The sequence below is a fragment of the Strix aluco genome, chromosome 3 (genome assembly GCF_031877795.1).
Source record: "Strix aluco isolate bStrAlu1 chromosome 3, bStrAlu1.hap1, whole genome shotgun sequence".
Taxonomy (NCBI): Eukaryota; Metazoa; Chordata; class Aves; order Strigiformes; family Strigidae; genus Strix; species Strix aluco.
Genome location: NC_133933.1, coordinates 122081952 through 122094113, shown reverse-complemented (window position 1 = coordinate 122094113; position 12162 = coordinate 122081952). Strand labels below are relative to the sequence as shown.

The 12162-nt window shown below is 36.4% G+C and overlaps 1 protein-coding gene across 11 annotated transcripts in view; it reads left to right on the top strand.

Moving 5' to 3' along the window:
- The window catches only part of PUM2 (pumilio RNA binding family member 2), a 77213-nt gene that overhangs the window by 35218 nt on the left and 29833 nt on the right, over nt 1-12162 (top strand). For 9 of the 11 annotated variants that reach the window (XM_074820123.1, XM_074820130.1, XM_074820122.1 and 6 more), the window contains 8 exons: nt 268-373; nt 673-860; nt 1496-1668; nt 4965-5235; nt 5530-5623; nt 7534-7659; nt 8828-8967; nt 10464-10602. In XM_074820123.1, the coding sequence (XP_074676224.1) occupies nt 268-373; nt 673-860; nt 1496-1668; nt 4965-5235; nt 5530-5623; nt 7534-7659; nt 8828-8967; nt 10464-10602 (1237 nt within the window). The remainder of the gene's footprint in view (nt 1-267; nt 374-672; nt 861-1495; nt 1669-4964; nt 5236-5529; nt 5624-7533; nt 7660-8827; nt 8968-10463; nt 10603-12162) is intronic. The other 2 variants (XM_074820121.1, XM_074820119.1) reach the window with 1 other exon arrangement.

Genomic DNA, 12162 nt, shown 5'->3' with positions numbered 1-12162 from the left:
TTTCACAGCTGCTTCTGTATTCTGTATCTCTCCCTCATAATTTCAGAATCTCAGTCTGTTGAGGTCATTTGAGCAATACAGCATCAGCTTCAGTAACAGAACGTAACTTTTAAGCATTTATAATTATTCCTTGGCAATGTGTGCTTCCTTATGTAAAGCTGACTTTGGTATCTAAAATTAATTACTTGCATATCCCCTTAATAGCATTGCTATTTTTTGCCCATTTATAAGTATATTTTAAATAAAACCATCTTCTCTTTGGAACAGCTTTTACCTGCCAAAAAGTTTTGGGAACCTGATGATTCAGCAAAAGATGGACAAAAGGGGATATTCCTTGGTGATGAGTGGAGAGAGACTGCATGGGGAACTCCTCGTAAGTGATTGATGTATATGTATTGAAAAATCCATCATGTTTACTAAATGTTATTTCAAACTAAATATTATACATTTTAATTGTGTATTCAATTTGATTTTCCTTCAGCTTTAATTGTGAAAACATATACTGCACTGGTAGCTGTGTGCCAATAACAGTTTTTGAAACTGGGATTTGGAATTTTTTATGTAATTTAATTTTGGTCTTGTTTAATATCACCTCTGTAATGAAATGCAAAAATATTACAAGTTGTATTAAAAAAAATACAATAGTTTTATTTATTTATTTGTTTTTAACAGACCATTCTATGTCCCAACCTATTATGGTACAGAGAAAGCCTGGACAGGGTTTTCATGGAAACAGTGAAGTAAATGCTGTATTGTCTCCACGATCAGAAAGTGGTGGCCTTGGAGTGAGCATGGTAGAATATGTGTTAAGTTCCTCTCCAGCTGATAAATTGGATTCCCGGTTTAGGAAAGGAGCTTTTGTAAGTAATGCAGTGTTAAGCTTGCCTAGTTACCTGCTATGATCTTACTGTTGTATATGGTTATATTTTCTACTCTGTCTGTTTTCTTTTTTTAACTCTTCTTTTTGGAAGGAAGTGTGTAGTTGCTATCTGTCTGTCTTCCTTGGTTGGAGGGGGCAGAAGAGGGAAGTGGTTTGGGAAACTTGACTAAATAGCTGTCTTAAAAAGTACTTTCCTAACACCTTTAAATAAAGATAGGAAGAAGATTGCAAATAGCTTAATTTAAAAATGTGTGATGGGCTTTATTCTAGATCTTCCTATTCTACATTTCCATACGGGATTGTTTTGTACTAAATGTTTTAACTGTATAAAATAAACTTTATCTAATTTGAAGTGTTACTGCTTTAACAGCACCGCTATAGTTAAGGTTGAGTTAGCTCTTCCATTATAAATCTTGGCATTCCTTTTCACGTTTTGGCAGTTATTAATTGCATATGGTTGAAACTTGATGACCAAGTTACCCACCAAATGCAATTTCGTTGAAAACAAACTGTTTGTATTGTTTACGTGCACTGTAGTGTAGAATTAGGTCACCTTGTGGTGCTCCTATTGTGTTCTGTTCAATATTCAGAATCAAACAGATTCTTTTTCCTCAGGGCACTAGAGATGCTGAAACAGATGGACCTGAGAAAGGAGATCAGAAAGGCAAGGCTTCTCCATTTGAGGAGGACAAAAACAGAGATCTTAAACAAGGAGATGATGAGGATGTTACTAAAATAAATGGCAGAGGTTTGCCAAATGGAATGGATGCCGATTGCAAAGATTTTAAGTAAGCTTTTAACTGTTTCTCAAGAAGATGAGTATGTCTCTTAAGGGCATTACTAGTGTTATGGTTTGTGTGTCAGCTTAAACATTACCCAGCTGCAGACTGATTCTTCCTACCTCATGTCCGCCCTTTCCCACTGTGCCACATGTTTCTTAGGATGTCATTAATGTGTGTGTCACTTCTCATAAGACAAATTCATCTTAATATAGTAATTATTCAAAGTAAATGGGTACCTTCAAACTGTGGTGAATTAGAGGGATGAGAACTTTAACCCTTTTAATTTCAAACTAAATTCCTTTCTCTCTCTGCTTCTTTTTAATATGCTATAACTTTTGCATCTGATTGTTATTGTAGAGAGTAAGTCCTACAGAATTTGAACTTTCTTTCTAATTTGCCACAGCCTAACATAATTACTTCCCCACAAAAGTCTTTATAGAAGCCATTTATTTGACTAAGGAGAAACAATGTATTTCCCTATGTACATAGTTAAATGTCACCTATTCACAGTATAGAATGGTGGTGTGGTTTGGTTGTTTTCTTAGGGGAAAAAAAAATTGGACCAAGCTCCAGCTTTTGAACTGTGAACTCCTATATGACAACACAGCCAGCCTGTTTTTTCCTAATACTAAACTGCATTTTAAATTGGGTATTTTTAAAGGACTAATCTTTGGTTTTAAATGACCGTGGTGCATTTGTAACTGTAATACAGAAGAATTAACAAGATCAGAAAACTAGAGCGCTACTCATAAATCTGTATTAATGTGATGAACTTGACCAAATAGTTGTGGTTTCATTAGTTCATAATTGAACAAGTATACTAAAATGCATGTTTGAATCCCATACGTAAGTATTGCCAGCCCTTCAAAAAAATGTATTTACCTGAGGCTAAGGAGGGACTCTTCAAGTCTATTTTTCAAAACGTATTATTGAAAAGAATATAATACCAAGCATATTAGAAAGCTCAAAAAAGCTCCTTTCGGATGCATGCTGTAATACACACAATAAACAAAGTTACCTTCAATATTATATGTAGAAAATGCAGAATAAATTTTGTATTGCTTTTCTTTACCAGTATCTATTTCAGTTTTTTAATAGCTGCTTGCAAAGTACCTTTTGTATTAGAGAGAAATTATTAAAAATATACAAGTGCAAAGAAGCATCCAAAGCCAGTAAACCTCTCAAAAAAAAATTAAGGCCATCTAATTTAAATGGGCCGTATAAAGCCCTCCAAACAGAGGTTTATAATTGAAGTATTGACACAACTTTAACTATAGCAACAGAACAGCACCAATATAAGGAGCAACCTATATTAGGTAAACATAAGTATTATGAAAGAAACTTTGTCCTGTCCTCCTCCTTGTATTTTTATTGTACTTACAGCTCTTTTAAACTAAAATATGTACTTAAATAACTGCCTTTTTTCCTCTTGTTCTTCACTTTGTTGATACTGTATGTCACTTGGGAAGAATAAGGAATATTAAATGGCTTCAAACTCAAGTTTTGTACATTGAACAAGACATGCTTGCTAGCTAGGCAACTTAGATGGTAGCCAATATGTGATAGACAATCATCATGAGATTAGTTGTTACACTAGATTTTTTTTTAATGTAACTGCTTTATCTTTGAAGTATTTTGTTCAAAGTAATAATCATACAGTATTGTTGAATAAACTCACTAAAAGACTGCTTTCTAGCTGTACAGTTTTTAGAGTTGGTATCAGTAAATACATAAGTACTAGCAGATTTCTTTGCATTAATCTTGTTCTTCAGTGAGCAACATATACTTCAACTTTGGAGCCCTGAAGAGGGAGGAGAATAGGTAGTACTAAGGCTGTGTGTCTCTCCTAGGATTAGCAGTATACCATAGAGGTCTGGCAGTGTACTGCTGGAATAAATGTATTTTCATCCTGCAAGATGGCATTTTGTATTTGAGCCCAGTTTTCACAAATAAAGCAAAATTAACTGGAAATTATATGTTTCCTGAGAAATGAGGTATAATTATCAAGTTCTGCCAACATAGTAATGCTGTTAAGGTATCATAGATTCTCTCACACAGCTCCTTCCTAGTAGCTGACTTAAATTTTTGCCAGTAAAAATTTGTAGTCTAAACAATGTGGCCTGGCACAGAAGGTGGGGTACTGTTCCAAATTAAGGTACCCTAAATCTAACCAGATAGAGGGTTTGGAATCTGTTTAGGATGTGAATCTGTTGACATCTCACTTCAGTTGTTTGGCTGTATGTGTTTATAGGTGCACAGAAATTCCCCTGTAATCAGTGGGGATGTAGTCAGTACAGCCGGTGATGATGAGAGAACAATTCAGCTTTTACCTTAAAGTAAACACCTACTGATTTGAGTTGCTGTCTAGGCACTATCAATGTTATTGACTAGATTTTCATCCCCTCTGATGGGAATTTAAACACTAGTGCACCTAGAGATGTGTAAGTACAGCTGTCTACATCTGAATTGCCACCAGCCCTTCATATTTGGAAACTGAACTTTCAGGAGTTTGGCATAGTAAATGATTTCCATCTCCATATCTCTGTCCTACTGTCAACAGAAATCAAACACCTACGTTTTGCTCCATCCTAAAGATTTTCTTCTGGAACAACGGGTTATATTTATTCTTAGGGAAACTGAGATGGAATCAGTGGGATTATATTAGGAACATTTTTTTCTCGTGATCAAGTGTAGTGCACCAGATGTAGTGTAGTCTGTCAAATGAGTAGTGTAGGAAATGAAATGTTTTAGTCAAACGCTAAATGAGGCAGTTATTAATCCGATTTACTTAAGGTAAAAAAATACATTGTTTGCTTTTGAGGTGTGAAAGATACTTGCTATGTTGTATTTGTCTTTTCCAGTTGAAGTTTTATTGTCTCTTTCTCTCCTTGGGCATGAGATGCACTTAGCAATTTCCTTTTTTCTTTTTTAAAAATTTCTTTTCAATAAGTTTTCTAATAATTCCTGTCACTCCCAAAATGCAATAAAGAGCTATCCCAAAAGTTACAGATGACCACAGGTCACTCCATTTCACTCAAAACAGCCTCAAAGATTATTTTTGTCAGTGATTTGAAGAGCTGTATAGTCTTAAAGTTTAAAAAAATAAATAATGCTTTGAAATGAAATGTGTTCTTTATCTTGAGCCATCAACGCGTGCTGGTTAAAATTGTTAAAATCAGTCTGTCACTTCCCTTTGTAAAGTCTCTGAGTTCAGAGATCCTTTTAAAATAGAAGTGCTGTGCCCTGTCCATGGACAGCTTTATTTAAGATTGAGGAGTCTATCTTGAATTTCTTCTAAACAGTCGTACCCCTGGAAGTCGACAAGCCTCCCCAACAGAAGTAGCTGAACGCTTGGGCCCCAATCCCAGCACCACAGAAGGATTAGGTCCACTTCCCAATCCTACAGCCCACAAGCCTCTGGTAGAAGAATTTTCAAATCCAGAAAATCAGAATCTAGATGCCATGGAACAAGTTGGTCTTGATTCTCTACAGTTTGATTATCCTGGCAATCAGGTACAGATGGACTCTTCAGGAGCTACTGTAGGACTTTTTGACTACAATTCTCAGCAGCAGGTTAGTACTGGACTTGAAAACATGCCACATTGGTCCTTTAAGTTGTGCATTGTCCTCTTCAATAATCAGTCATTTAAGCATATAATGTATTTAATTTTGTTTTGTCTGTGACTTAGTGAAAGGCAAATAAATGTATATTTAATCTGGAAGAATACTGGTGCATAACTTTCTAATGTAGTAACTTATTAGGATAGAAGCTTGGTTTAAAATCTCTTTTTTTGTAACTAAATCCCAGTATATTACAGCCCTGACTTTTGAAAACTGAAACGCATCTTTTTTTTTCTTTTCCAATAGCTTTTCCAGAGGACTAATGCTCTGACTGTTCAACAGTTAACAGCAGCCCAGCAGCAGCAATACGCACTGGCTGCAGCTCAGCAGCCACACATAGGTGAGGTTTTTGTAAAGTGCAGCAGGCATCCCTGGCAAAAGTGGGTGTGTTGCTGTGGTACAATTCTTTCGGTTTTACCCACAGTATGCTAATTCAAATAGATACTGATCATTTGGCCCGTCTGAGCAGTTCTCCTGAAGACTGCTCACAATGACTGCATAAGACTGTCCTGTCCTTAGAGAAGGTTTTCCGTTGTGTAAATTTTTTGCCTACTTTGAACTGTTGTATACAAAGAAATAAAAATTATTTTTCCTTGTGTAGCACAATAGTTGAATTTTGATGGGAGTAAAAAAGCTTTTCTGCTATAAGTACTGATAGAAACACTAGCTTTATTTACTAAAATAACAAAAATATGCAATTCTGTTATTCTGTTGCAGTGTAGTATTTTTGATAATCCAGTTAAAAACCATTGTATAGTAGGATTTTGAAATCAAACTTTTGTGTTCATTCATTCTTCCTTGTTAATGGCAACTTTAAACAGATAGCTCTATTCTTGCATGTACCTTTCTTTGTGATAGAATGAATTCTTTAGCAAGCATTTTTTTTCTGTCCATTTAAAGTAATTCAGTGAATTAAGTGCATGAAATTCTTAGTGTGCTGTCAACTCAACAAGGAGGCTGTATTTCAGTGACAACAGTTTCATCTGCTGCGGTGGGGAAGCTGTGTGTTTAGGGTGAGGGAGGTTGGAATGCACATGAAAGCAATTTCTTATTTAAGGAAGGGAGCTCCTCAAACTCTGACACTGTAGGGAAGGTTTAAGGATTCCTGCCCTTCCCACTCTCCACCATAAGGCTGTTGAGGTGTGTGCACCTATCTCCTTACTCTGTGAGGGAAGACATTCTTAGGATCAGAAGGGCAGGCAGAAATAGGAAGCAGCATCTCCAAAGGGATGTGTCCATGTTCTCCTGTGATACGGTGACAGTTAAGTTTTACCAGTGGCTTGTTTAGCTAGATTGTGAAGTCTGTTGAGATCAGCAGCCTGTAGCTGGAATTTAAAAGTGGCAGTTCTTTAGTGTTATGTAGCTGACTAATACAGTCTTAGAGCTGGGAGTATGACAGATTGTTTGTGAGAGTCCACAAGTCCTGTTTTCTGCCTGTCTTTGACTTTTAAACTGCAGAGAAGCCCCTACTTTGTATAAAGTACTTGAGCAGTCAAGCTGTATCTTGCCCCTTTGAAATTCAGCCTCTTCTGATGTGCATATTAATAGAAGTTTACCAAGAAGCCTCCTATTTGGAAAGAGGAACATAGTTTGTGCTGTGCTTGCTGGACTAGTTGCTGCCTCAGTATTGGAGAAAGTATGACAGGAGAAACTCTGGGTAGTGATGCTTTGTTTGATGACTGAGATTATTCAGTTGTCTTCTTCCATTACAATCATTATATCAAATTGGGATTCCTGAAAGTAAGATTAGCATCTCCTAACTGGCTGTTTAAAAGCCAGGTATCTGATTTAAACTATCTGGTTAGTGGTTTTTTTTCTATTGTTAGTGGAAAGGGATTTGTATCTCTAACAGGTGATTCATTCTATATGGCTGATTCACTGAAGAGACTAGATTTATTTGCCTGGTACACATTCAGTTGTAAGACTAGTGTAACTTGGTTAAAGTTGGGCAAGGTAAATTCCACTTTGAATAATCCTTTCTATATAAAGGTGGGTAGATACATAGGAGATAAACTTCCTTGGAGTCTGTAAATGCATCAAAACAAAGCTGTTAGGCCTTGGGATTAGTGAGAAAGGACTGGTGAGAAGACATAGAAGTGTTGATTTCTATAATGGTGTACCTGCTCTTAGAAACTTCCAAAGTACCAGAAGTTCTGATTTTAACAGATATGCTTTGTGATTTGATTGGTTTGAATATGATCATGCTTGCTAAGTATGTTAGCTATAATTAAACTCTGTTTGTTACTGTAGCAGGCGTATTCTCAGCAGGCTTGGCTCCAGCTGCTTTTGTGCCAAACCCATACATTATCAGTGCTGCTCCTCCAGGTACTGACCCATACACTGCAGCTGGATTAGCTGCAGCAGCTACCCTAGCAGGTAACTGAACACTTCCTGGTGTCTATCTTGATAATTTTACTGAATGAATTATGCAGAAGCTGAAATCCATCCTGTTTATTCTCTGTAAATGTATTTCTAGGAAGGAGGGACTTGTAGGAAAATTAATACTGTGGTTTTGAGATTTTTTCACTAAAATGTAAAGGGATTCAGTTTGTTATATTGGATTCTGAGTATTTCTTTCCACTGGACTTTTATATGCAACAGTTAGGTTTCTTCTGTTCTAAAAATGTTTATCCTTAATAAGGTTTCATCTGACATTAGTAGCATGTATTATTTTCAAAACACAACACAACTAGCCTTTCCTTGTATGTTTTTACTCGGTGTGTTAACTTTCTAATTCCAGGTTTTCCCATTCCCAGTGGGCATGAGAATAAAGGTGGTCTCCAGTGTGCTAACGTACCCAGACAACAGATAAACCCCAAGCCCAGGAAAAAGTCTTAAGAAGTTAATAGATATCACTGTAAAACAACACTATTGAGTATTAAGTCCCAGCTAGCGCTTAGACCGAAGCATGACATGTTGAGAAAAACCCTGTATCTCTAGTTGGTGCTTTCACTAGAAAGGACTAAATTATATGTATACATAATGCGTTATGTTTACAATGCGATGATATGGAGAGCTCATTCTTGTACTTGTTTGTTATCAGTAGACTGGAAGAGGTAAATGTGCTCACTCTGAAGAGTGTGTTGTAGTAGGCAGGAGAGACAGAGGCAGTAGTTGGGTTTATAAGAAAAGGAAGCATACAGGAAGGAGGAATAATACATGATCAAAGTCTCAGTATATCATTATCAGGAGGATGGATTTGGTTCATTCTGTGATGTTCTGAAATGATTTTTTTTTTCAACCATGGAAACTGATTTAGAGTATTCTTCGGTATATAAGCTTTGATTACTTTAAGTTTTTTCCTTGTCATCTGAGTCTCACAAGGGTATCTTTCCACAGAGAAGGTATGATTTGATGTGAATCCTTCAAATTAACCCATTTGTGTTCGTTTATCATTTTGGCTAATATGGGAATTCGTTTCTTTCTAATTCAGATTTCTGTTTTTGACACGTAGAACGTAGATCAGTGAGGGATGCTACAAACAACAGTGACAATTATTTTAACTAGCTGCAATAGATGGAATAATCATGTTCTCTGGCTTTAGGTCCTGCTGTGGTTCCACCTCAGTATTATGGTGTTCCATGGGGGGTGTATCCAGCCAATTTATTTCAGCAGCAAGCTGCAGCAGCAAATACCACAGCAAATCAGCAAGCAGCTTCACAGGCACAACAGGGACAGCAACCGGTATGTCCTTCATAAAAGGAGATGTGCATTTAAAGCCTTACCTTAACATTTTCATTCAGATGTTGTGTTGTATCTAATAAATTAATATTAAAAATTCTCAATTTCCTTACACTACTGTCTTTAAAAATTCACTTACTGGATAATAATTATTCATCTTATTTTGCACTCCTGATTTTTAAAATAAAAAACATTTAACATAGTTCCTTTAATCCAAGTTACTGTGCTGTTTATGTCTAGATAATGCTGTCTGTACAGTTACTAAAAAGTATCAATGTAAAGTTAAAAACTAATTTTGAAAGCTAACATAAGGGGATGAAAAGAGATGTTTTAGTAATTAGGAGGAGGGGGTTTTTTTTAGCATCACCACGTGCCATATTTTATTTTTGCCTCGGTAAATCAAGATTAAGCAATTGTTACAAGAACTTGTTGAAATTTCCATTTGTTTAAGTAACTTTAAAAGAAATGCTAATTTTCTGTTGTTACTGTGGAGTCATTTTTAAAGCCATTATATGATCTTTCAGTATAAACAAATGGCCTTTTTCCTCAAGAGAAAAACCCAAATCTTATAATGATCTTATGCTTGAATGAATGTTTTTATTACTAGCAATATGGTTAATCTGAATGCCATTCTTACAAATTTAAGAAGTGACTTTGAGTTACCATGAAGTTTCAGAGTAGCTTCATCGCTGTTTTAATATTCAGGTGATCTTCCTTCCTACTGATTGTTGTTATCAGTGAACTGCATTGGTAACTGAATGTGTATCATCTCTCCAGTGTTTTTTTTGCTTTCTCTATAAAATTAAAATCCAATTGATGCAAATCACATATAAGATATGTTATGGGGATATATTGTAAATTGTATTTCTCTCATTTTTGAGCTCAAAGACTATGTTATCCAAGAGGAATAGAGTAGTTCTAAGAATTTAGATTGCTTTTCAGTCAGATTCCCAGAGATATGTTGTCAGAACATAGTAAAATAAGCCTGTGTTGTATGGTGAGAGTGTGTTATGTGAATTCTTAAAACTTGGTGCATTTTTTACAGCACTGTTGGCAGTGTAGTGTCAATTATTTAGACAAGTTACTATAAGCTCTGAAGTATTCAGACTTACATCATTCAATTGCCTGAAAATAATGTAAACAAAGGCATTTATCAGGGAAGGACAGGTGTTCAGTTAATAAATAATGCAGATGATAAATGTATAGCTCGTACAGATTTTCTTCCTTGCTTTATACTCATTATCATCGATGGAACATACATGAATTCTGCTGTCCGGATCAGGGCAGATATTTTCTTGTCGCATTTATCAGCAAAATAATTTATGCCTTTATTTGTATGTAGCTATCCTTGAAACCAATAAGGTGAAGTATTCCCATTAATGAAACTCAGAGCTAAGTGGCATCAAGTATGCAAAGCAACTGTTCTAGACCTTTTTTAGCATATAATGGGCTTGCTTTCTTACCTTTTAAGGAAGGGGTATTGTATTGGTCTCTTCCAGGTTCTGCGTGCTGGAGCAACTCAGCGCCCACTTACTCCCAATCAGGGTCAGCAAGGGCAGCAGGCAGAGTCACTTGCAGCAGCTGCAGCAGCAAATCCAGCTTTGGCTTTTGGTCAGGGTCTTGCTACAGGCATGCCAGGTATGTATGATACCAGTGGATTAAGAGAATCACTGACAGTTAAAATATCGGTGTTACTAGATAACCAGTTAACTGTCAAAGTCCTGTTATGTTTATGATAAACTGCTTAGAATTAATTTTTATGTAGTTTTATGTTGTTCAGTTGGATTAAAATACTGGCATGGGATTCTTGGAGCACAAGATATTCCTCTAGCATTTTTTATTTGGAGCATTTTCTCTGTATTTGTTGCTACAAATGTATGCACAAAGAGTATTGTAGGTTTTTTGCAGGATAATTTCATATGTAATGAAGCAATTACATTCTGTCTCAAAGGTCATGAGTTGTCTGGATACTCTGATGCAACAGGAAGTATTAATTTGTCTTTCTGAAGTAATTTTTTACTTGTGGCATATAATAATAATCTAAAATTTGGAATCCAAAATTAGGACATTTAAAAGAAAATTACTGCTTAATCATCTCTGAAGATCACAACGTGCTTGAAGTGGAAGCACTCCAAAGGTTGGAGCCTCAGATCCTTTTGCATGGCTTCTGACTTACCCAGAGAGCGGTTATTCTGAGTCTCAGTACACACGTCATGAATCCACAATGTGTTAGCCTCAAGTTCAGCATCACTTCTAAGTGTTTGGTACAATTACCTGAGCAAGAACAATTTTAAGTATACTTGGTCATTCTTCAGTAGGAAAGTAAGATTTTACATAGTTAAGTTAGATAACGGTGGTGGTAGCTGCAAATGCATTTGACTTGTACAGGTTCTCTCCTCTGTCAGCGCTACTGTGAAATGCCTCACAAGCTGTAGAAGTTGGAGTTAGTTTGTTGCTGGATGCTCCAGGACTGCATTGTGCACTTTGCCTCACTCTATCAGATTTTACACCTCTAGCTGCAGAACAGACTGGCTCTTGTCTTTTTCTTGTCTGTTTTGTTTTATAACTGCCGTTTTTATTTCTTCTCATGCAGTAGTATCTTCAGCTTTTAGCATCTTTCTCTTTCACATAAAATGAGGAAATCAGCAAAGTGTGCTGTCACAGCACCTGTCAAGTGGTATCTCTGTGCCTCAGCAAAGCAGTGGAGAAGGCCTGCAAACAGTGAAGCATATCAGAGATGCTGTAAGCATCTTTGCAAAAGCCTCAAAGGCTTAGTTGTACCTTTTTGTGTATGTTTCGGGGGGGGTGTGGGGGGTGTGGGGTGTGTGTTCATAGTTGCTTATTAGTTCTTGCTTTGGATATGGAGCTCTAAGACTGTGGAGTGGTCCATGCCTGTGACTTTTAGCTTGAGTCAGATCAACATCTGAGACCTTGACCCAGCCCAGATTTGTGACTTCATTACAGGAAGACGTAAAAAGAGCATTATTTTCAAAAAGAAAAGTATCTATCTTAATTCAAGGGGTAGTTCTTAAAACCCGCAAAAAGGCCCCCTCTCTAAACAGATGATTGAAAGTAATACTGTGTGGGCACATACAAAAACTCAGTAATTCAAGAGTTTGTCCTGTGAAGATTGGACTGGACTTTTTTCCTCCTTCACAAGCCCCAAGAGGTTTTCCATGAGGGCAGGAACCTTTTTAT